Genomic DNA, 26,832 nt, shown 5'->3' with positions numbered 1-26,832 from the left:
TGTTCAAAGAAATCAGCTAAATTGTGATTACGTGATAAGTCACACAAATGTGAGGGCTGCAAATTCAACTAAATACTTAGGGATTACAATTACAAATAACCTAAATTGGAACGATCACATAGATAATATTGTGGGTAGAGCAAACCAATAATTGCAATTCATTGGCAATCATGAAAACAAAGGCGTTTTTCGTTGCGATGGGATCTTCTCATGAAATTTCAATCACCAGTTTTCTCCTCCGATTGCGAAAACATTCTGTTCGTACCCACCTACATAGGAAGAAATGATCATCGCGATAAAATAAGAGTAATCAGGGCTTGCACAGAAAAATTTAAGTGCTTGTTTTTCCCGCATGCCGTTCGAGAGTGGAACAGTAGAGACACAGCATGAAGGTGGTTCTTTGAAACCTCTGCCAGGTACTTTATTGTGAATAGCGGAGTAATCACGTAGCTGTAGATGTAGATGCATGCAATAAACATACTGTCAGTGACAGCGCATTAGTTCTTACACAGTTGAGTGAAATTGTAACTGTGACTTATCAGTCTCATGATATACATCATCATAACCATTAGATTCAGTTACAGTAGACGTATCATCAAAAATTATGGTAAAACTTCACCATGACCATAGAACAACTGATTTTATTATTATTATTTCTTTACTTTCTCAGACTTTTTAGAAGTCTGGTTAAGAATGGAGTGACGCGGACCTTTATCAAGCGTCACTTCCTTTTTGCTGTACGGTACATGTTATATTGCATTTAGGAACTTTCGGGTAATTGAACATGTATCAATAATTACGGATTTCTGTAATTGTATATATATGTTTGGATGTAGCTGTATTGCATTGATGTATTGGTGGATACTGTGTGGTATGACTCCTGTAGTTGATAGTATAATTGGTATGATGTCAACTTTATCCTGATGCCACATGTCTTTGACTTCCTCAGCCAGTTGGATGTATTTTTCAATTTTTTCTCCTGTTTTCTTTTGTATATTTGTTGTATTGGGTATGGATATTTCGATTAATTGTGTTAATTTCTTCTTTTTATTGGTGAGTATGATGTCAGGTTTGTTATGTGGCGTTGTTTTATCTGTTATAATGGTTCTGTTCCAGTATAATTTGTATTCATCATTCTCCAGTACATTTTGTGGTGCATACTTGTATGTAGGAACGTGTTGTTTTATAAGTTTATGTTGTAAGGCAAGCTGTTGATGTATTATTTTTGCGACATTGTCATGTCTTCTGGGGTATTCTGTATTTGCTAGTATTGTACATCCGCTTGTGATGTGATCTACTGTTTCTATTTGTTGTTTACAAAGTCTGCATTTATCTGTTGTGGTATTGGGATCTTTAATAACATGCTTGCTGTAATACCTGGTGTTTATTGTTTGATCCTGTATTGCAATCATGAATCCTTCTGTCTCACTGTATATATTGCCTTTTCTTAGCCATGTGTTGGATGCGTCTTGATCGATGTGTGGCTGTGTTAGATGATACGGGTGCTTGCCATGTAGTGTTTTCTTTTTCCAATTTGCTTTTTTCGTATTTGTTGATGTTATGTGATCTAAAGGGTTGTAGAAGTGGTTATGAAGTTGCAGTGGTGTAGCCGATGTATTTATATGAGTGATTGCCTTGTGTATTTTGCTAGTTTCTGCTCGTTCTAGAAAGAATTTTCTTAAATTGTCTACCTGTCCATAGTGTAGGTTTTTTATGTCGATAAATCCCCTTCCTCCTTCCTTTCTGCTTAATGTGAATCTTTCTGTTGCTGAATGTATGTGATGTATTCTATATTTGTGGCATTGTGATCGTGTAAGTGTATTGAGTGCTTCTAGGTCTGTGTTACTCCATTTCACTACTCCAAATGAGTAGGTCAATATTGGTATGGCATAAGTATTTATAGCTTTTGTCTTGTTTCTTGCTGTCAATTCTGTTTTCAGTATTTTTGTTAGTCTTTGTCTATATTTTTCTTTTAGTTCTTCTTTAATATTTGTATTATCTATTCCTATTTTTTGTCTGTATCCTAGATATTTATAGACATCTGTTTTTTCCATCGCTTCTATGCAGTCGCTGTGGTTAACCAATATGTAATCTTCTTGTTTAGTGTGTTTTCCCTTGACTATGCTATTTTTCTTACATTTGTCTGTTCCAAACGCCATACTTATATCATTGCTGAATACTTCTGTTATCTTTAGTAATTGGTTGAGTTGTTGATTTGTTGCTGCCAGTAGTTTTAGATCATCCATGTATAGCAAATGTGTGATTTTGTGTGGGTATGTTCCAGTAATATTGTATCCATAATTTGTATTATTTAGCATGTTGGATAGTGGGTTCAGAGCAAGGCAGAACCAGAAAGGACTTAATGAGTCTCCTTGGTATATTCCACGCTTAATCTGTATTGGCTGTGATGTGATATTATCTGAATTTGTTTGGATATTAAGTGTGGTTTTCCAGTTTTTCAGTACTATGTTTAGGAACTGTATCAATTTAGGATCTACTTTGTATATTTCCAATATTTGTAGTAACCATGAGTGGGGTACACTATCAAAAGCTTTTTGGTAATCAATGTATGCGTAGTGTAGAGACCTTTGTTTAGTTTTAGCTTGATATGTCACCTCTGCATCTATTATCAGTTGCTCTTTACATCCTCGTGCTCCTTTGCAGCAGCCTTTTTGTTCTTCATTTATAATTTTGTTCTGTGTTGTATATGTCATTAATTTCTGTGTAATGACTGAAGTTAATATTTTGTAGATTGTTGGTAGGCATGTTATGGGGCGATATTTAGCTGGGTTTGCTGTGTCTGCTTGATCTTTAGGTTTCAGATAAGTTATTCCATGTGTAAGTGTATCAGGGAATATGTATGGGTCTGCAATGTAACTGTTAAATAATTTAGTTAGATGTGAATGTGTTGAGGTGAACTTCTTTAGCCAGAAATTTGCTATTTTATCATTTCCAGGGGCTTTCCAATTGTGCGTAGAATTAATTGCTCGGGTGACTTCATGTTGCAAAATTATCACTTCAGGCATTTGTGGTATCATCTTGTATGTATCTGTTTCTGCTTGTATCCACCGTGCATACCTATTATGTTGTACCGGGTTTGACCATATGCTGCTCCAGAAGTGTTCCATGTCTCTTATGTTTGGTGGATTGTCTATTTTTATGTGTGTGTTATCTATTGTTTGGTAAAATTTCTTTTGGTTTGTGTTGAATGTTTGGTTTTGTTTCCTTCTATTTTCACTTTTTTTGTATCTTCTAAGTCGTTTCGCCAAAGCTTGTAATTTTTGCTTCTTTTCATCTAATTGCTCTATTGCTTCTTGTTGTGAGATTTTACCTAACCTTTTTCGTTTTTTGTCTGATATTTCATTTCTTATAAATTGTGTTAACTGTCCGATGTCTTTTCTCAGTTTTTCTATTCTGATCTGTAGCCTGTGTTGCCATGCTGGTTTTGTGGGTTTCTTCTGTGTGTTGGTTGGTTCTGATATCTGCCTAGTGTGTATATTTAGTGTAGTGAGTGCTCCTACATAAACCAGTAGTTGTAACTCTTCCATAGTTGTGTATTCATTTATTTTGTTGTGTATGATTGTGTTGATAGTTTTTATTGTTGTTTCGACTTGTGGGCTATTTGGTGGTCTATGCAAGAATGGTCTAATGTCTGTATTTGTGTCTTTGTATTCTATATATGTCAACTGAAATTTTTCTTCTATATCTAACATGTGTGTCACTTCGTGTTCTATTTGTGCTTGTGCTGGTGGCTGTCTTAAAATTTCATTTTCCTCTGATTGTTTAATTGATGCATGTTGTTCTTTGTTTGTTTGCTCTGGGATGTTTGAGTCCATTACTGTATTTTCTTCTTCTTCTTCTTCTAATTGCACATTATTTTGTTCCAGTATTTGTTGTACTTGTTGTTTGATGTTTTCTAATTCTGACTGGGGTATCCTGTTATTTTTTATTATTACACGAATCTGATCAGATAGACGTTGTTCTGTTAAAAATTTTAATTCTGGGTATCTGGTAATAAATGTTGTGTATACTTGTGATCTGTATCCAGTTGTGTTGGTTCCTAGGTTTGTTGCTTGGTAATAACAGAACATGAGGTGTCGATTAACTTCATCTGACCATCTCATCCTCTGTCTTTGTTTTCCTTCTAGGGTGGTTGCAGGAAGCATATCCTGCAAAACACCTCTATTTGGATTTAAATCATTTTCCAGTTGGCTAGCAGTGTCATTACCATTGTGGGCGGGCATAGGGTTCAAGCGCCGTCCCCGACCATGACGACGCTTGTCCGAGGCTTCTTTAGTTCTGTCCTGAACCAAGGAATCACACTAAAAGGGGGGTTAGCCCTATTAGTGGTTTGTTCTTTTCGTCGCCTTTTACGACTGGCAGAACATACCGGAGGCCTATTCTTTTCCCGGGCCTCCACGGGAATTATTATTATTATTATTATTATTATTATTATTATTATTATTATTTAAAAAATCAGTTGTTCCATGGTCATGGTGAAGTTTTAGCATAATTAATATTATATATATTACCCCCCTGCTTTCATCCTCCACTACCAAATAGTACCACTCCTCCCACAGAATTTGCTGTAGTCTTATTTTCTTAATCTCTGGCTTCATCCCATATATATTATAAATGTGAATGTTTGTATGTATGTTTGTTCCACATTGAAATGGCTGGACGGATCCTGAAGAAATCTGGAACGGAATTAGCATATACCCTTAATTAACACATGGGCTACATTTAACAGAGTTTAGTGCAAGATATTTATCGATTTGAAGATCATAAAGTGAAATGTGTTACGATACTCTTGAAAAAAGATATCTGCTCTATGACCTCTGAACTGTATTGTATTTGTACAAATGCTTTTCTTGTTTAATATCTTCTACATAATATGATTCGAAGTAATTAATATAATGCTTATACAATCCTCACAGTGTTTAATCTATACTCCCATACAAGCCAGCTGCATTTCAGCTACTGAGTGTAAAGCACATCATATAGCTTCAGAAACACTTTAAGACTCACAACGGAGGTGTCATTTGAATGCTGTAGGACAGAGAGACATCGTGCCTTTACATGTATAACGTGATAGGCTTTTAGTGAGGCTGGATTGAATTATGACACGGGAGCCCTCACACGTGAAGGCTGATGATGATGTTGCACATACAAATATACTGAACTTTGCGCTGTACTAAACTAGAAATTGCTGATTTTCTTTCTTCATTGATCTAGAATGTTTTTGTTACTGTTTTACACTGAAGTGGCTGGACACTTCTGGATGAACTTTGGAATGGAGATAGCAAATACCCTGAATAAACACAAGGCTACCTTTTATTAAAAAATCATGGTTCCCAGGGGATGGTCAATGTTATTACATTAGATTTCTGGCTTTCCATATACACCTAGATATTTATGATCTTTCCTGTGCTAGGCATGTCGCAAAGAGTTGTGAAATTATTTATTCCCTTTCCTGGCACATTTTGTAATTAGCTACTCAGTGGCATGTATTCTGTCAGCTTCTCTCATTGTGTTTTTTTTTCTCCTCCCCCCCCTCCCCTCTCTCTCTCTCTCTCTCTCTCTTTCTTTCTTTCTTTCTTTCCATCTTTATCTCCTCTTCCCTCTTTGACGTCTATGTCTGCTGGGCCTCAACTGACATTAACATTTCTTTACAAATAACTGTTTAACTGTAGGCAACTCCACGAGGCGTAGCTAGTATTACATATGTTTTTACCCATTACTTTTTTATATATTGCCATCACCATATATGCATAAAATTTAAATTTTGGAGCTGGTTTGTGGCTATTTTAACACTTTCTACAGGTTTGTGACAGCTTCCCATGTATCCCCCTTTATTTTTACTTGAACTGAGATCTGACTTCAGCATACTTCAACCCGCCAGAAAACATCCCTTTTCAGAAGATTGATTATTTATTTGAGTTAGTGAGGGTGCTATTACGTGATACATAGCTTTCATCATTTTAATAGGTATTCCATCCCACCCAGCAGAGTTTTTATTTTTTACTGATAACAGAACATTTAGCACATTCTTTATAGGCTTTTTTTTAAAAAAAAAAAATCTGTGACGTACTCAACTTCTTGGTGGAGTCCAGGGGCATTTGCTTTACTATGCTACATCAATATCTGACTTAGTTTACAATAGGCTCTCGTCTTCTTTAATCCTAGATATTTGGAAAGGATTCCAAAATTCAAGAAACACATTTGCTTGACTATAATCACCTTATTCCTCCAGGATCTAATGAACAGTGAGCACTTCGGAACTCCAAGTACAAAGGTGTTCAAAAATTTACAGACAAGTTTTCACATAGTAAAGACTGTGTTATCATTTTTCTATAACAAGTAACCAAAACACGCAAAAAGCTGATTCATTTCCTTTAATTTCAAAAAATGTCTATTCAGCTGAAAGGACTTGTTTATATATATGCAGATAGCATGACAGTTCAGTTGAGAAGTGGATGCTATGCTCTGCCAGTGAAAGAATGGAACTCAAAAACAAGCAGCCATATCAGCTATCACAAGGGATATTATCACAAGGAGACATACGATTTTTAAGTAATTCTGTACGACAATTGCCAAGTTTATTTGGTGGGAGAAACTAGAGATCTGGGACATAAATTTAACTGTGCATGTTCAACAAAAATATGAAAAGGATAAACTGCTACTCACTAAATACAGGAGGCACTGAGTCACAGGCAGCACAATAAAAAAATTATGCAGAAAAAAAAAACACACACACAAGCAAGCAAGTACAACCCTCTGTGGTGAGCAACCTGTCCTTTCCTTATTATTATTTCTTTCCTTTCTCAGACCTTAGGTCTGGTTCGAAATGAAAGTGAAGCGGACCTCGATCAAGCGTGACTTCCTTTTAACTGTACGGTATATGTTACATTGCATTTAGGAACTTTCGGGTAATTGAACATGTATCAATAATTACGGATTTCTGTAGTTGTATATATATGTTTGGATGTAGCTGTATTGCGTTGGTGTACTGGTGGATATTGTGTGGTATGACTCCTGTAGTTGATAGTATAATTGGTATAATGTCAACTTTATACTGATGCCACATGTCCTTGACTTCCTCAGCCAGTTGGATGTATTTTTCAATTTTTTCTCCTGTTTTCTTTTGTATATTTGTTGTATTGGGTATGGATATTTCGATTAGTTGTGTTAATTTCTTCTTTTTATTGGTGAGTATGATGTCAGGTTTGTTATGTGGCGTTGTTTTATCTGTTATAATGGTTCTGTTCCAGTATAATTTGTATTCATCATTCTCCTGTACATTTTGTGGTGCATACTTGTATGTAGGAACGTGTTGTTTTATAAGTTTATGTTGTAAGGCAAGCTGTTGATGTATTATTTTTGCGACATTGTCATGTCTTCTGGGGTATTCTGTATTTGCTAGTATTGTACATCCGCTTGTGATGTGATCTACTGTTTCTATTTGTTGTTTGCAAAGTCTGCATTTATCTGTTGTGGTATTGGGATCTTTAATAATATGCTTGCTGTAATACCTGGTGTTTATTGTTTGATCCTGTATTGCAATCATGAATCCTTCCGTCTCACTGTATATATTGCCTTTTCTTAGCCATGTGTTGGATGCGTCTTGATCGATGTGTGGCTGTGTTAGATGATACGGGTGCTTGCCATGTATTGTTTTCTTTTTCCAATTTACTTTCTTCGTATCTGTTGATGTTATGTGATCTAAAGGGTTGTAGAAGTGGTTATGAAATTGCAGTGGTGTAGCAGATGTATTTGTATGAGTGATTGCTTTGTGTATTTTGCTGATTTCTGCTCGTTCTATAAAGAATTTTCTTAAATTGTCTACCTGTCCATAATGTAGGTTTTTTATGTCGATAAATCCCCTTCCTCCTTCCTTTCTGCTTAATGTGAATCTTTCTGCTGCTGAATGTATGTGATGTATTCTATATTTGTGGTACTGTGATCATGTAAGTGTCTAGGTCTGTGTTACTCCATTTCACTACTCCAAATGAGTAGGTCAATATTGGTATAGCATAGGTATTTATAGCTTTTGTCTTGTTTCTTGCTGTCAATTCTGTTTTCAGTATTTTTGTTAGTCTTTGTCTATATTTTTCTTTTAGTTCTTCTTTAATATTTGTATTATCTATTCCTATTTTTTGTCTGTACCCTAGATATTTATAGGCATCTGTTTTTTCCATCGCTTCTATGCAATCACTGTGGTTATCCAATATGTAATCTTCTTGTTTAGTGTGTTTTCCCTTGACTATGCTATTTTTCTTACATTTGTCTGTTCCAAAAGCCATATTTATATCATTGCTGAATACTTCTGTTATCTTTAGTAATTGGTTGAGTTGTTGATTTGTTGCTGCGAGTAGTTTTATATCATCCATGTATAGCAAATGTGTGATTTTGTGTGGGTATGTTCCAGTGATATTGTATCCATAATTTGTATTATTTAGCATGTTGGATAGTGGGTTCAGAGCAAGGCAGAACCAGAAAGGACTTAATGAATCTCCTTGGTATATTCCACGCTTAATCTGTATTGGCTGTGATGTGATATTATTTGAATTTGTTTGGATATTAAGTGTGGTTTTTTTATTATTATTCTTTCTTTACTTTCTCAGACGTTATGTCTGGTTAAGAATGGAAAGTGACACGGACCTTGATCAAGCGTCACTTCCTATTAACTGTACGGTATGTGTTATATTGCATTTAGGAACTTTCGGGTAATTGAACATGTATCAATAATTACGGATTTATGTAGTTGTATATATATGGTTGGATGTAGCTGTATTGCATTGATGTACTGGTGGATATTGTGTGGTATGACTCCTGTAGTTGATAGTATAATTGGTATGATGTCAACTTTATCCTGATGCCACATGTCTTTGACTTCCTCAGCCAGTTGGATGTATTTTTCAATTTTTTCTCCTGTTTTCTTTTGTATATTTGTTGTATTGGGTATGGATATTTCGATTAGTTGTGTTAATTTCTTCTTTTTATTGGTGAGTATGATGTCAGGTTTGTTATGTGGCGTTGTTTTATCTGTTATAATGGTTCTGTTCCAGTATAATTTGTATTCATCATTCTCCAGTACATTTTGTGGTGCATACTTGTATGTAGGAACTTGTTGTTTTAAAAGTTTATGTTGTAAGGCAAGCTGTTGATGTATTATTTTTGCGACATTGTCATGTCTTCTGGGGTATTCTGTATTTGCTAGTATTGTATATCCGCTTGTGATGTGATTATTATTATTATTATTATTATTATTATTATTATTCCATCCTGGACTTCCCAACATACCTTTCAATGTTTCACAATTTATCAAAAACTGTTTAATACAGTTATAAAAAGACTTTGCCAAATAAATAAATAAATAAATAATAAAGAAACTAAATCATTCTTCTGAATTTGAAAAATGTGAACAATATCACATAAATTTTGGATAGTATTGTTCTAATGTTCCAAATACTTACAAGATATCTTCCTTCGTCCTATCTTTAGGGATATTTCCATGAAACATCAGAAAATAGCGATTCATTATCTCCTTTTTGACAGTTCCATTATCATCTTTGTACTCAATACTAGGATAAAATTTGACGACATCTTGTAAAGTCTGGTCTCTTTCATAAAGGTACGACATAAGAGCCGAAATAATCATTGAACTGTCATTCAGCTGCTGCAAAGAGAAAACAATTTTGTAACACTTAGGCACTCATTTTCCTTTCATTTTAAGATGGTTCATGTAGAATGAACTGTGATGGTAAACAAGTTTGAAGCATACTGACGTTCACACTAACTTAAACAATTTGTAGGCACCACTTGATTTTCTTAGCAGACAGAATATCTTATATGCCTCCTAACTTTTTGTACAATTCCTTTTCAAAGCAACTGCAAAGAAACCAGTTTGCTATGTGCCAGCATTAGTTTTCATCCCCTTCCTTTTGCCACATATTCATTAAGACAGTATCATACATTATGGGGCAGACATGTAAGGCATCAAACTGACAACAGTTGAAAAGCTTGTACCATGTGTGATTAGAGATGGCTAAGTCATTAGTCATTTTATCTGCTGTATACAACAATTGCTTATTATTTTATTTATGTTAATAATTACAGGAAAATATCACACAAAGGTTGTTTACTCAACTTCACTGAAATTACTGTTTGATGCTCCGATAAAAAGATAAAACTGACAAAGATTAAAAGGTGTCAAGTGCAGCTTTCAAAAATATATCTTCAAAAGGCACTGAGAGCTTCATTACTATTTTCCATGGTACATGGAAGTTTAGTCCTGCACTGATCCTAATAAAAATCAGCAAGGCACACACAGAAATATTTAAGGAAAAAAGCTTCTTACGATGAAAATGGGATGAATGTATACTGGTGAAATATATGGAATTATTTACAGCATGATGTAAATAATTGAAGTCATTTCACCACTTGTTTTGATTTTTTCTATCTTGCCACAGCTACACAATGAGCCACAGAATGCACAAACTTATGATGAGTCGCTAGGCACTTGAAACCAATAATGGCAAAAAAGAAAAAAGCATCACAAAAGACAACTGGTTTCATTCATTTCTAAAAACCATAATACAATGAATAATTAATTAATGTACTGAGATGGAAATGGGCAGACCACATTGAAAGATAAAATGAAGAAAGGTGGATGACAACTGTCCTCACATGAAGCCCAAGGTAGAGTAACCATTTGCAAGACCACCAGCCCACTGGGATAAGAACATTGGAAGAGTGCTTGACTTCACTTAAACTGACATAAGACTGCTACAGAACAACAAGAGTGGCCTGAACATTCAAGAAATTACAGCTCGATTTGGAGAGGCAATATCTGTCTAGAGACACACAGTTCACTACAAAACTAATCACACTGCAATCATAACGGAAGAAGAAAGAGTCATACACATTGCTACCTGAAGAATTTGTCTCTTAGGATAGAAAGAACTTACAGCCTGTAGATTATTTCTAAAAGAAACACACAATAATCCACATGTTCTACGTTTGCGGTTCCAGCTTTCATGAGCAGCACTAGCATGATAAAAGTGATTGTCTGGCGAAAGGCACTGGTTTGGTTTTGGTGATGTGCCATGGCTTACCTGGATTTATGGGAGAATGTGTATGATGAGACGTCCTGCAATTGTTGTTTATGACAAAGACTGCTGAGGATTATTGGGATAGCTTAAATGAGCAATATGTGGTCACATTTGAGGCCAGCAAAGGATTGATTTGGTACATTAACCAGTACGCTCTAGTCTCCAATACTGCCACTGTGTCTAAAGACATCTGGCATTTTGGTGGCTTCAGTTACTGGCGTGTTAGAAGGGAACAAATACTACTCCTGCAAAACTTGCCTCTGATGGTTGTGGTGGTATGAAGGAATTGATGGTATAAGTCAGTGTTGTTATCCTGTGCTATGTAATATTGCTCTCATCTCACCATAGTCTTCCTGAATTTTACACCAGAGGCCACATCTCGTTGATCAGATACAGCATATGGTGTGGGAAAAGTGTTGAAGATCTTAATCTTACATCACTTTGTCTACATAATGGCCACAGACATTTATTAAGTGTATTTAAGATGGGTTCTCACTAGTTAAATTATTGAAACATTACTGGAGGATAACTGCTTTTCATTCCAATTGATCCACAGTGAGGAGATCATGTGGGATGTAGAACATGCCAGAAAACAAATATACAAAATAAATATTTACAAAATAACAACAGATATATTAATGTACCTACCATGGATTCCAAATTAAACTGCCCTTGTGAATATGGAATTGCTCAAAGAAAAATTTTCAATACACTTAGGCGCATTCTTTGGCTACTTTAGCCACACATCATTAAATTAAAAAAATAAAGAACATTATGCAGCATTTATTTACAATGATCGCATTACTGCATACAATTTGTGCAGAAGTGAGACTGTACTCAATGTGCACATTAAGTGATATTGTCCGCCCCTGATAGCTGAGTGGTCAGCGCGACAAAATTTCAATCCTAAGAGCCCGGGTTTGATTCCTAACTGGGTCAGAGATTTTCTCTGCTCAGGGACTGTGTGTTGTGTTGTCCTAATCATCATCATTTCATCCCCACTGATGCACAAGTTGCCAAAGTGGCATCAAATCGAAAGACTTGCACATGGCGAACGGTCTACCCGACGGGAGGCCCTAGTCACACGACATTTATTATTATTATTATGTGATATTAATAACAGCATAAATGCATCAATTGGTTCTACATCTACATCTACACTCTGCAAACCACTGTTAGGTGCATGGTAGAGGGTAAGTCCCATTGTACCAATTATTACGGTCTCTTCCCATTCCACTCGCTTATGGAGCCCAGAAAAATGACTGAATACCTTCATGCATGCAATAATTATTCTAATCTTATCCTCATGATCCCTATGTGAATGATATGTACGGGTTTGCAGCATATTCCTAGAGCAATTATTTTAAGGTCATTGCTTTAAACATTGTTAATAGACTTTCTCAGGATAATTTACGTCTGTCTACAAGAGTCTTCCAGTTCAGTTCTTTCAGTATCTCTGTGACATTCTCTCACAGAGCATACAAACCTGTGGACTATTCATGCTGCCCTTCTCTGTATATGTTCAATATCCCCTGTTAGTCCTATTTGGTATGGTTCCCACACACTTCAGCAAAATTCAAGGACCACATGCACAAGTGATTTCTAAACAATCTCCTTAGTAGACTAATTGCACTTCCACAGCATTCTATCAACAAACTGAAGTCTACCGTCTGCTCTAGCCACGAAAGGGTCTACATGATCATTCCACTTCATACCCCTACAGAGTGTTACACACAGGAATTTGTACGAGTTGGCAGATTTCAATAGTTACTCACTGATATTATACTCATAAGATACTATGTTTTTTTCTTTCTGCGAAGAGCACAATTTTACATTTCTGAACATTTAAGCCAAACTGCCAACCTTTGGTTGGTTGGTTGAATGTTTAAAGGGATCAGATTGCTAGGTCAACTGTCGCTTTGTTCTCTAACAGACAGGTCTACATGACTGTAGATCAGAGGTAGCCTACCATGCAAAACCCAGGGGAAGAAAACCTCAAGGTCTATAAATGTCAGCAAAGCTGAGGTAAGGGACAAAAAGAAGAAAGGAGACAGATGAAGAAAGACAAGCAAGGAGTCCCGTCTACGGAGCAGCCAGCATCCCCTGAAAGTAGAGTGCAATGAGGGGATATACATCCCCCAGCCCCCGCCATTTACCAAAGGCCTCTACTCCGATATTACCTTGGAAAGACTAGCAACATGGATAGGGCAAAAGAAGCACAGTGAGACAAAAGACAAACAAATCTAACAGACCATATGAGAGAGGGGGGAGGGGGGAGATGAGTAAAAGGGTAGGTAGGATGAGGACCAGGCTTGACCACTATGCCCAGACAGCTGCAGTCCGGCCTGGGCAGACGAGGCAACACAGTGTCCTGCCAACTCCTCAATGGGCCGATAAGGTTAAGCAGCACTCTCTTAAAGAGAGAGTGAGAAAAACCCACTTAACAAATAAAACATAAAACTCAGGCAGCCACTGGGGCATCATTTACTAACACCATGGGTAGAGAGTCAGGAAGATTAAAGAGTCCACTGCAGGGTGGCTAGGTTAAGACAGTCCAGCAAAATGTGGACCACTGTCAAATAGGCACTATAATAACAGTGGGTTGGGTTCTCGCTACAGAGGAGATGGCCATGAGTCAGCTAAGTATGGCCAATGTGGAGCCAGCAAAGGATAGTAGAGTCCACGTGACAGGCCAGCATGAAGGACTTCCACAGATTCGTAGTCTCCTTTATCACCCGTAGCTTGTCTGGTGATTCCAAGAGTGAGCCATTCCGTATGCCAGGCACCTAAAACTGGACGGTGTAATACTGATTGGAGGTCTGGTTCTGAAATACCAATCTCAAGAGTCAGTTTACTGGTAGCCAGTCTGGCCAGGCTATCAGCGAGTTCTTCCCAAAAATCCTGACATGGCCCAAAGTCATCATCGAGCGTCCACACTGCTCAAGGGCGTACGTAGAATTCTGAATAGCAATGACCAAGGGATGGTGAGGGTAGCAGTGGTCAAGAGCTTGTAAACTTCTCAAGGAGTCGTTGCACATGAGAAAGAACCCCATTAGTGCAGGAACAGATATGCTGAGGAAAACAGGAGATGGCTACCAACTCTGCAGTGAAAAGGCCATCTGGCAAGGAGAGCACTTCAGTATGTTCTGCATGAGTATAAGCGTAGCCTACACAACCAGCAACCATTTAGCCATCAGTGTAGACAACTTCTGAATCCTGGAATGTGCCAAAGATAGAGAAAAACTAGTGGTCGAGGGCCTCAGGATGAACAAAGTCTTTCAGACCCTGTGATAGGTCAAGACGAAACTGTGGTAGAGGGATGCATCACAGATGTGTACAGGAGTGGGTCCAGAGGAGAGGTGAAGAGGAAACACCGGAAGTTCAGAGAGGGGGGGACCAGATGAGGATTGCGATCATCATCCCTGATCAGGCACACTGTTGCGGGAGATGGAGTGCCGTGTTTGGAGAGAGTCATTAGTTTGGATGCTTAGGGGAGCTGAAAATGCGAGGGTCAACGGAAACATCCGATTCCACCCGTCTGCTCTGAACCTTGGCGTAAGGGTGTTATGGTGTGTGACATCATTAAGGCACGGAGTTTATGAGTTGGTTATGTTTGTAGATGTCGTCTTTTGTGTTTGATGGTGCTCTCTCTCTCTCTCTCTCTCTCTCTCTCTCTCTCTCTCTCTCTGTCTGTGTGTGTGTGTGTGTGTGTGTGTGTGTGTGTGTGTGTGTGTGTGTGTTTTTCGGTTTTGTTTTTCATATCAATAGCTATGGTTGACCTGTACAGGTCAAGGGAAATGACCAATTCTAATTTTCGTAGTTTTATTTGTAGGTATTGGTGTTTTGATATCGTCAGCTGCGATCCAGGGAAATCTCTGATTCCAATTTCCGTAGTGTTTGCTGCAGGCATTGGTGTTTAGGTATTGTCAGCTGCGGTTGACCTGTATAGGTCAAGGTAAGTGTACGATTCCTGTAGATTTTTTTTTCTTTTTTTTTTTTGGGCTGGGGCGGGGAGGATCATGGTGTGTTTTTTTTTTTTACTGTTATATTTAGCTTGTCCCCTCCCTAAAACCCCCAGATTCCCACAGTTATCCCATTAGTTTGATTGTATTTTAGGAGGGAGATGTTATTGTCTTATTTATACATATTTTAGTGTTTGTTGCTGTGTGTATGTAGTGACATCATTGGCGCCATACTTGAGATGCTTAAAATAGCCATTTCCACCATACTGATGACATCATGGGTCAAAGCAGATGGATGGAATTGGACACTTCCATAATCCCAAACGCAAGTAGCATAACCGACAAGCTGTTGTTGGCACCTGATTGGCAATGGATGGACTCCAGACTCCACAAGTAAGCTGTTCACAGGGCTAGTTCGAAAGGCTCCTGTTGCAAGTCTAACCCCGCAGTGGGGCCGCAGTGGTGTATCGGATCCAGTATCCACAATGCTGAGAGTGATGTCAAACCATTTGGCAGACTCCCATAATCGAGGCAAGATTGTATCACGGCTTTTTAATGCCACAGAAGGGTAGTGTGATCTGCACCCCCAGCTGGTGTTACTCAGGCAGTAAAGTGTGTTAAATTGCAGCCACCACTTTCATTTAAGCTGGTGAAGATGGGGAATGCATGTCAACTGAGAATTGGAGACCAGTCCTAAAAAGCGATAAGTCTCCACCAGATTGAGTAGTCAGTCAACAAGTTAAAGTTCTGGTTGTGGGTAAATGGTACGAAGTCGACAAAAGAGTATGACATGAGTCTTGGCAGTGGAAAATCAATAGAAATGGGTGAGGGCCCTCCCCTGCACCTTTCATAAGGCACCTTGCACTCAATATTCAGCAATACACACTATAGAGGAGCCATAGTAGAGGCAAAAGTCACTGCATACAAGGAAGGCGATACCGAGGACCCCACAGCTGCTGCTAGATTCTTGATGATTACTAGAAAGAGAGGGACCCTCAGTACAGAGCCCTGCAGAATTCTGTTTCTTGGATTTGGGGGAATACTGTGGGAAGCACCAACTGGAGCCCAGAATTTATGGTGTGCAAGGAAGTTCTAGATGAAAATCAGGAGCAGACCCCAAAGACCCCACAAATGTAAGGTAGCAAGGGCATGGCGTCGACATGTGGTGTCGTAAGCCTTTTGCAAGTCAAGGAAGACAGCTGGTGTTGACATCGGACAAAAGCTGTTCGGATGGCAGACTCCCGATAAACCAGATTATCAGTTGTGTAACAGCCTCGGCAAAAACCACCCTGGGACAGAGCCAGAGGACCTCGAGACCCAAGGAGCCAACACAGCTGCTGGCTCGACATGCATTTAAGCAACTTAGAGGGAACATTGGTGATACTTTTGGGCGATAACTGTCCATCTCTAGAGGGCGCTTACCTGCTTTCAGTACTGGGACAATGATGCTTTCTTCCCACTTCAACGAGAACTCAGCTTCGTTTCAGATGCGGCTACAGATGGCAAGGATATGATGTTGCAAACCACCAGTAGGTGATTGAGAATTTGGTTGTGGATGCAGTTTGGCCTTGGGGCTGTATCTGGGCATTGGATGAGGACACTGACAAATTCCCACTCACTGAATGGAGTGTTATATAGCTCCAGGTGGCGTGTAGTAAAAGGTAATGGCTTTTACTCCAACGACTGTTTTAGACATGAAAGGCAGGTTCATAATTCTCAGATGCTGACACTTGAGCATACTACAGTGCAACATATTCAGCAACAGCATCTGGATCAGTGTAGACAGTGCCATTCAAGGTAATACCAGGTATGCCTGCAGGTGTCTGGTATCCATAGAGACATCAGATCTTAGCCCAAACCTGTGAATGAGAGGTATGTAGGCCAATGGTTGAAACATTCTACTCCCATCATTCTCACTTTCGTCTTTTTATTAGGTGGCAGACCCGGGCACGGAGCCACTGAAAGGCAATGAGGTGCTCCATAGATGGATGCCACTTATGGTGTTGAGCCCACCTATGATCTCGAATGGCCTCTGCAATTTCCAAAGACCACCAAGGTACCACCGTCCATCGGGGCGGGCCCAAGGAACAAGGGATCACTAAATCGTCTGACAAAAGAATGGCTGCTGTTGTTTTCTGGACTGCCTCATCGATATCTCCATGTGACAAAGTCAACAGTAGAAGTAAAAGCATTCTAGTCAGTGCTGTTTAGAGCACATCTGCTCTGGTGTCCAGGGAAATGACAGTGAGGGAGGGAAAGGAAGACTGGGAAGTGTTCACTACCTCACATGTCACCGTGGCCCCTCCACTGGATGGATGAGTGAAGACAAGGACTGTAAGTAGAAAGGTCTACGGCCTAAAAGGTGAAGTATGTGGGGGTTCCAGTTGTGCCAGTACATTTTCAAGTTCTTTACCATGGCCAGTGACCATGATTCCACGCCATAAATGCAAACAGTGTGTTCTGAGACACTTCACCGTCACAAGGAACGTAAAAATTGCACGTGGTAATATCCTGAAATCCCCTTACCTGAAAATCAACTGCCTCCAAAGTTCACTATGTAGAGGGTCTAGAACATATGGGCAAACTCTGCTCAACACCCTGTCATAGGCAGCATGATTCTTATAATATCCCCACATTGCTGGAAACCAAGTCTCCTGAAGGGCAATACAGGAGGCAGGTGATGTTCTTAAAAGATGTCGTATCTCAGCCAGTTGGTAGAAAAAACCGTTACTGGAGAATAATTTTTTTGATTCACAGTGAGGTCATGAAGGGATCAAGGGGGCAGGTTATGCCTTAGGGTCACCTGCAGCCACTGGTTGAGGGGTTATGGCATCAATATACATGGGTTCTGGGTTCCATTGTGTGGTGCAAAATGGGGCATCAGGGGTGCCAGAATCTCTGCCTAGGCCACAGGAGGGGAACAGGCAGGAGATGGTGGTGTGGGAGCCACCAGAATGTCCTCCTTGGAGGACTTTTTCCTTGTCTTTTCTCTCCTTAGAGGATTTTGATGATTGTGAGGGCTTCTCAGAATCAGTTTCAGGTAAAAAGGATGATCACGAAGCCATGCGACCAGTAGCCTGTGGCTTCTTCAGCCACTAGCTGGTATCTGGTTGTAGACTGGAGGCAACCTTAGAATAAAGTGTCCAGAGGGATCCCTTGTCGGTGAGAGAAGCCAGAAGAAGGTGATTTGTTTCCAACATGGGGACCAACGTCCCTGGTGGATGGGAACTCATTGATAGCGAAATAGGTGTGGGGGGAGCAGCAAGAGGGGAGCCCACAACTGTCATGGAGGTAGGCATGGTTAAGCAGCCCAGAGGAGCCACTGCAGGAGTGTAACGGTGGGAGTACCATCACCAAAGGGGCAATGCCATTGTAGCTGTAGCAAATGACATTACTTGGCATGCTGGCTGCAACCACTCTTATTTCTTCTTCTTGTCTCCTTGGTGGCTGAGTTTGTCCACAGTCCTGTATTTTCTTTTCTCTCTAGAGAACAGTACAATCTGGTGAAAAGGGAGAGTGGTGCTTTTGTCAGTTGACAAGGACAGGGGAGGTGCACAGGGAGCATTCACATGCAGTGCTCATCCACATTGCAACACTAAGACATGAGCCCAAATTTGAAGCACTTTAAGCACTGCGAGGGGGAGGGGGTGACATACGGTTTCACATTGCATCAGTATACCATCACCTTGACCTTTTCAGGCAATGAATTAATGAATTGCCCTCCAAGACCCAGATGAAGGCACTAATAGCAAGGCTACTGTCCTTTGGCTCCCTATGTACACAACAGACAAAGTTTACACTCCATCGCTCCAAGTTGGTGCATAGCTCATCATCAGACTGTAACAGCACATCTCTGGAAAATGATGCCCTGAACTAAATTTAGACTTATGGGGAGTGACAGTTACCCAGCTTGTTACACTTTCTGTTTTAGAGATAGATGCCACTTCCCCAAACTTGCCTTCTAAGTTCTCCACAAACAACAAGGGTTTTGTGGACAGTAAGTATTCACCATCAGTCCTTGTACAAACCAAGTATTTTGGGGAATATTGCTCTGCTTGCTGCTTAGCCCTGTGTTCCTCCCAAGATATAGCCAGGGAAAGCAAAATTTTAGGATCGTATCTCTCTGTACTGAAGGAGTACTGTCCTTTATTAGAGACAGCTGGGGCCACATGGTCACCAGAGGAAGATAACTTCATCTGCTTCAATTGCAGCTGATCAACCATGGTGCCACCAACTACAAACGGGCGCCACCCAGCCACAACAGAGGCTACCTGGCCAGTAATCCATTGCCTGGAGTCCCCATACCCCAGTCATGATGAGCACATACTCCCTGGCACCCTGGGGAGTTTTCAGCTCGGGCACCAACCATGCGATCCCTGCGTAGTTAGGGGCCTACCACCTTGCAGGTACTTGACGAATCCCTCCCCCAATAGGATGGCTACCGTGCTGAGTTTTGGTTGTGTTACCTTACTAAAGGGAAGAGTGCACAATGGAAAGGCAAAAAGATGGTGTACACACATCATTGGGAAACCTTCCCTTCGTGGCCCGCACTTCTGGAGAATTTTGAAAATTGGTAGCAGGTCAAATCCAATAATGGGGACCATATGTTTATTTGATGAAAAGTTGTAGAATATGTCAGAAGTGGGAACTCGAGGCCCAATCATAAACCAAGTGCAAGTAGAGTCGCCAACAAGAAAACAAGAAAATCATCTGATGTAGAGGCAGAAGGAGAAAGGTATAGTGGAAGTATAAGCATGCAGCAAGGGAAGGAAGTAATGCTGCAAATGCTGTGGACCTATGGTGGCCAAGCACGTACCTTCAATCAATTTGTGAACCCTCAGGGAGGAGGGGGGGGGGGGGGGGGGGGGTTGTACACACAGAGTCAATCTTCACACCACTTTGAAACGTTACCAAGGTGTGACTGTCTATTTACGCAGCTTCTTTCAGATAGTACTTTATTAAGGATAACTACGTCATTTGCAAAAAGTCTGAGGTTAGTATTAATGTTGTCTGCAAGGTCATTAACATATAACATGAACAGCAAGTGTCCCAACATACTTCCCTGGGGCACACCAAAAGTTACTTCTACATCTCACAAGATATGGTGCTGCATCCTTCCTACCAAGAAGTCCTCAATCCAGTCACAAATTGCACTTGATACTCCATAAGTTCGTACTTTTGATAATAAGCATACATGTAATACTGAGCCAAATGCTTTACGGAAGTCAAGAAATACTCTATCTACCTTACTGCCTTGATGCAATCTTTAAGTATGTCATGTAATATAAGTGCAAATTGGGTTTCACACGATCAATGTTTTCAGAATCCATGCTGGTTGGCATTGAGGTGGTCATTTTGTTCAAGATACCTCATTATATTTGAGCTGAGAAAACATTCTAAGATTCTATGACAAATTGATGTCAAGGATATTGGACGATAGTTTTGTGGATCAGTTCTACTACCCTTCTTGTTGACAGGTGTGAGCTGTGCCCCCCCCCCCCCCCCCTTTTTTTCCCCTCCAAGAACTGGGCACAGTTTTTTGTTTGAGAGATCTACAACAGATTATAGTTAGAAGAGGAGCTTACTCAGCTGCAAATTCAGTATCTGGTAGGAATTCCATGGGGGCCCTAGAGATTTGTTTAATGTTATCGATTTCAGCTGTTTCTCAACACCACCGACACTAATACTTGTCTCACATCTTTTTGGTGATATTAGAATTAAAATGGGGCATTTCTCCTGGGTTTTTGTTTGTAAAGGGACATTTGGAAATAGAGTCAAGCATTTCAGCTTTTGCTTTACTACCCTGAATTTCAGTTCCTGTCTCATTTGCTAGTACACTAACTTTGGCGCCATTAAAAGCCTTTACATGCAACCAGAATTTCTTTGGGTGATGTGAAAGATCGTTTGACAATACTCTGCTACGGCAGTCACTAAAGGCATCATGCACTGCTCTCTTAACAGCCAAACGTAATTCATTCCGCATCTCTCTATTTATAGCCCTACAGCATGTTTTACACCTATTATACACTAATCCCTGTTTCTTTAGAAGTTTCTTTGTAGTAACTGTACACCAAGGGTGTTCCCTCATATTATGAACTGTTCTACTGGGTAGGTATCTTTTCTGTGCATGGTCAATTATATTTTTAAACTTGAGCCCTGGTTCCTTTACATGCTCCTGACCAGTACTGAAAGTTTCAAGTTCCTCATTGAGATACGACACTAGGCCTACTGATTTTTTGTTCTATCTAGTTTACTGAAAATATATATATTTCTGCTTGTTTTAGCTGTCCTTTGTACTTTGATAATCATTGTTACCACAGCCATGTCACGGTCACTGATACCAGTTTCAAATTGGTAACAGGTAACGATTAGACCCGATATATTTTCATCATGAGTGGGGCTCCTAAGTATCTGTTCTAGGCATTTTCAGAGAAAGCATTTATTAAAGTTTCACATGATAGCTTATCATGCCTACCACTCACAAAACTGTACTTTTCCCAATTAGTTTTTGGATGATTAAAGTCTCCACCAATGATTACAGTAGGATTGTGGAACTTATGTACAAGAGAAATGAGGTTTTCTCTGAAGTTTTCAGTTACATCAGGGGATGAATCTGGTGGGCAATAGAAGGAGCTGTCATCATTTTATGCTCATCCTGATACCGAGTCTTGCCCGAACAATCTCGAATGCAGTTTCAATTTCTATCTCAGTGGATTTTAGTTTCTTGTCCACTGTGACAAATACACCACCTCCATTTCCCACCTGCCTAACCCTTTGATATACAATTAAATTTTCCTTTAAAATCTCACTGCTATCAATTTCAGGTTTCAGCCAGCTTTCTGTGCCTAGTACTATGTGAGCTTTACTGTTTTTCATGAGTGCTTCAAACTCTGGCACTTCGTTGTGAATGCTTCGGCAGGTTACCATAAGGATTTTAATACTCACACTTGCGGGAGGAATTTCTTTCAGTCTTGCACTGATACTTCTGGGTTTCCTACAGCTATAATTATCTGGGTTGGATGGAGAGTCACATAATCTAAAAACCCTTGAGTTCACGCCACACACAATCAGCAACCTGAGTAGCAGCATCTGATGTGTAGTGCACACCTGATCCATTTAAGGAGACCCTAAAAAATTCATCAATGGATTAAAAGGAGTTGGCCACCAATAAATTCTTTACACTCTTTTCAAATTGAACTTTATTGTTAGTTAAACTTTTTATGTACACTGGCATGTTAGCCTATTGGAAATGTGTGCTGCTGAATAGTGCACACCTTTCTGAACCAAGGTAAGTGACTTTATATCTTTGTGACAGTTATTCTTATTTAGTTCACACCAGGAATAATTCGTATTGCATGATTTTGGGCTCGGAAAACTTTAGCTTGGTTTCATGTGTTACCCTGGAAAATAATCTTGTATGACATTATGGAATGAAAGTAAGCACATAACCTTCTTTTATTTTTATATCACCTGTGTCTGACAACATTCGCATAGCATAGGAAACTGAGATTTGTTTAGGCACTTCAGCCCCCCCCCCCCCAGTTAAATTTATTCTCAAGCTGTAATGTCAAGAATTTAACACTGGCAACTTCTAAGGTGTGTCAATAGTTTCTTACATTCTAATTGATTAATACCTCTTCGAGTACTGACCCAGATATCAGTTACACTCGCTGAATTTGAGTAAATGATTGTTCCATGATTTTAAAAAATAAGGTTTGTGTTACCCAAGTTTCTTACAAATTTGGAAACTTTAATAGGATTTACTGTAGTTTAAATGAATGTTAATCATTTCAATTTCATTTTTTTAATTTGTCCATGAACATTAAAATTTAGAAGGGTGTAGTTAATGTTTAGTTTTAATAAATGTTGGAAAGTGGTAGCCTGCCTCTTGACACAAAGTCCTCGCTCGACATACCTCTTGGTGCACATTGATATCTTTTGCTGCATCATTTGTACTTGAAAAACCAAACACAAAAAAGTGTCCTACAATTCATAATAAGGTTCCTTTTCAAATTTTATATTAGTCCATGAACAGATATTACACATTTAGCTTCATTTCACATCCTTGCATCACCACACAATAATAGATCTATGGCAGAAATATCTAAATATATGATAACTCTCAAAATGTTCATTAGGTTCTGCCACATGACAGGTTGTGCAAATTGTCTATTGAAATTACTACAAAGCAGATTCTGCTGAGCAGAATAGTGTTGGTTTCTTGAGCAGTAAAATTTCAATACCACTTTAAGTTTCATTATAAATGCTGAAAAATTATTATCTGATGAATGATAGATGTGAAGTAATCTCATTATTTTAAATGATTTGATTTCCACCACACAATGCAGAAAGTGATTTCCTGTCATTTAAATGTCTTGATATTTCAATGGGATGTATCAAGCACTACCCACCCCTGCTATCAGTACAGCAAAATTTAAAAGCAATAGTGTCTCTTGTCAGACTCCAAAGAACAAGCCTGTTCCCTGACCATCCGTACTCAACTATATAAATTACATTGCATGGCACAATTACTTGTTCTTGGTAATACTTTTCTAAAACTGTAATTTTGTACTACCAGTGTATGGCCAGTTAGTTGTTAACATTACTATGTCAGCTGTTCCAATGCCTTTGGCAGTCTCACTACAAAAATTACTTAAAACTGGTGGCTTAGAAAGGTGTAGGTATATTCTATGTGTTAGTTGAAGAGTGAACATCATGTCTGGCTGAATAAACAACATTTCCCAGAACAAGTCTACAACTGCCATACGGGATGATGGAGCATAAATTTCTAGTCTACCAGTGAAGTACTGATTTCTATATTTCATAATAGTGTTAATGAAATGAGTAGAAAACAGACACTCCCTAGCCCTGTCTGCGCACTGTCACCACTGATTCAAAAGATGTGCCACGTGAGTGTCAGTATAACGTTGTGAAACAGCCTTTCTGTTCCTTGTGATATAGTGAGGTAGAGAAAGTGCGGAGTCCACTTCTTTTCAATTTACAACCAGACTACACCAATGCAACATTCCCCCCCCCCCCCCCCCACATTTCAATGTTTGATGCATTCTGCTGATTTTTCTCCCAATAATACTTTTACTAACATTTGTTTCATTAGGCTGATAATACTTTTGGAGTTATAAGAATACAACTGCAAAGTAGGTGGCAATGGTCAACAATTTAAAGCACAACTTCTGCATGCAGATGAGAAGCGTACCCAGTACTCAGAGTCTTTTGGAATGTCTTCTACAGCAATGGTCAACAAACACACTAGACTATAATGCAGTTCCATTAGGCATCAATTGGAAATTATTAAACAACTTCAAGCCTAGCATAAAATGAACATCAAGCCACCACACAAAAATCAAACTGCCTTCCAACATTTCCCATTATGCAAGTTTGTTGGGTTAATAATGCCTACCCCAGAATGCAGTAATGTAATGGTTAAAACAGAAGCCTCTTAGTCATGAGGATTATTCAAACCCCAGTCCAGTCATCAAGAATTAGGTTTTATGCACAAATCCTAAATTATTTAAGACAAAAATTCTAGAACATTTTCTTGAAAGAACACAGTTGATTTCCTTTCCTAATCTGGGTGTGTGCTTAATCTGTAATTACAGTTTCACTGTAATGTTAAACCCTAAGCTTCTTTCTTCCTAACAACAACAATCATGAAATTAAATAAACCACCTGAATGCATTTCACCTTAAAAATTGCAACACACACACAGACCACTCATGTGAGATTATTTTATAGAATCAGATTTTTCTGGGATTGAAAGCACCGGAAATGTCACTTAAATGACGACAGCTTACACCTGTCAATATCAAAAAGCCTGAAATGGCTGTAAATTAGCGTATTAATCCATATATACAGAAAATTGTTCATGTAGCTCAGAAGATGATATAAATTAGCATACATGCTTGGATTTATTAAATTGAAAACAAAAATTAGTAAAGCTGTGGATATTTTGGGACGACTTTAAGAGGCCTGATTGCACTTTGCCACAGAAATTGGCGGTATTCCCGAATATTAAGAGCGCCTCCTCCTAATATACATCCAAAAGAAATACTTTAATTGCAGAATGCGCGATCCTGTATTAAAAATATAAGTTAACTTTTCAAATTCTGTATTATGTGATATTCAAAATGGTACCACTGATTCCTTCAACTGCTGTAAACTTTCTAAATACGGTATCTTATGTCAACATCAGTGACAAAACAATATTGCCTGTTATGATTTTGATATCACATTTCTTCAGTGTGTAAGAAACATACCTGGTATCCATCTTCAACTTGGGCTAGGAGTATTGGAACCTTTTTATAATGAGACCACTTTATTTCCTGTCGCAAAACTGGGTCTACTTCAACGACGTCATAAGAAAATCCATGGTAATCAAGAAAGGCACGAACTTTGCAACAAAATGGGCAAGTCGGGTACTGAAACAGTTTCAGTTTTAATCCTGTGTTGTCCATCGGACTTACAACCTGCAGGTGAATCACAATATGGGCATCAGATTTCTAATACAAGAGATTTTGTCTAAATAAAAGTAACAATTAATCGAAAGAATATGGTGTTTATCTTCTTACCGAACGTGAAGTCGCTACATCGGGAAGCGACTTTAACACAAAAGATTCTGCACCAGTTCCCTTGTTTAAAATTGGTACACGCGCCTCGTACATTTTATGGAACGAATATCCCGTGCCAACTAATGCCCCAAGCCCCACACTAATTAATCCTAATCTTGTTACACTCATCCCGGGCTTTGCTCCACTCGATGAACTATATGAGCTGTTTGATCGAACATTAAACTTGCCTTCTTGAAACAAGTACGGAGAACTACGAAGTGCTTTCGATATGTTCTTAATTCTCCAAAAGCTACACGTTGCCATTATTAAAATAATGCTATCCAGTCCATTGCACCTCGGTTATATCATAGCCTGTCACGTTATTTTTGTTATGGTCTATCACCAAAGTGTGCGCTGCGAATCGCTGGACCAATCACCGCAGCTGCTCCGTGAAGCAGTTTATACTTCGTTCATCGCACTTGGCACAAGAAGGGAACACTATTTGATGTTATGTAACACACAGAAAATTCAATAAAGGTCCGTGGTGGCATGATAAAGAAGTAATGACTTTTTCAAGTGAGGTTATAAAGTGTGTTCGGTTTTCGCCATGGTTTCCGCAGAAATGAAATATTCATCACTGGCATTTACGTGTCGAATGCGAAAATCAAATTTGTGACCGGTGTTTCTATTGCGTTGGGTTCTTCATGTTGCTGTGTCGTTGGGACACGAACATCGTAACATATTCTGTTATAAAATAAAAAGAATTTTACACATCAAATAATGTGCTACGTTGCTCTTTATAGTTAAGATGCTGCGATTTAACCAACGTAATCATAGACACAGCGTATGTAAATTACGTTACTAGACCATCCCAACGCGGTGTATGATACAAACAGTACGTTTACATGCAGCACAGTTTCCGGAAGATGAAAACCGAATTTTGGAAACTGTTTTGAGCCTACTACTGTTTTCTAGATCAATCTATGGTAACCTATCAAATAGAAGTTTATATAAACAATTATATATACTTCTTTGGGTTTTCCGATATTCAGTTGTTCTACACAAATCGCGTCTGGAAAACAGATGTTCCGGTTTCTTATTTAGTCAGCTCAACGGCTGTTTCTCTGCAGTGAAATATTAGAGACAGGCAATATTGTACTCAGTCTGATATTTCTACTTCTGCTTCACTGC

At 39.0% G+C, this 26,832-nt stretch overlaps 1 protein-coding gene across 2 annotated transcripts in view; it reads right to left on the bottom strand.

The window, feature by feature from the left end:
- The window catches only part of LOC126253216 (prostaglandin E synthase 2-like), a 53,114-nt gene extending 26,736 nt beyond the window's left edge, over positions 1 to 26,378 (bottom strand). The window contains exons 1-3 of one of the 2 annotated variants that reach the window (XM_049954408.1): positions 25,663 to 26,378; positions 25,351 to 25,560; positions 9,477 to 9,676 (exon numbers count right to left, since the gene is read on the bottom strand). In XM_049954408.1, the coding sequence (XP_049810365.1) occupies positions 9,477 to 9,676; positions 25,351 to 25,560; positions 25,663 to 25,965 (713 nt within the window). In that variant the 5' untranslated portion in view covers positions 25,966 to 26,378. Of the gene's footprint in view, positions 1 to 9,476; positions 9,680 to 25,350; positions 25,561 to 25,662 lie in introns of both variants that reach the window. The other variant, XM_049954401.1, reaches the window with a different exon arrangement.
- Positions 26,379 to 26,832: the final 454 nt, after the last annotated feature.

Source organism: Schistocerca nitens, chromosome 1, assembly GCF_023898315.1.
Source record: "Schistocerca nitens isolate TAMUIC-IGC-003100 chromosome 1, iqSchNite1.1, whole genome shotgun sequence".
NCBI classification, from domain to species: domain Eukaryota; kingdom Metazoa; phylum Arthropoda; class Insecta; order Orthoptera; family Acrididae; genus Schistocerca; species Schistocerca nitens.
This window is presented reverse-complemented; position numbering and strand designations above follow the sequence as displayed.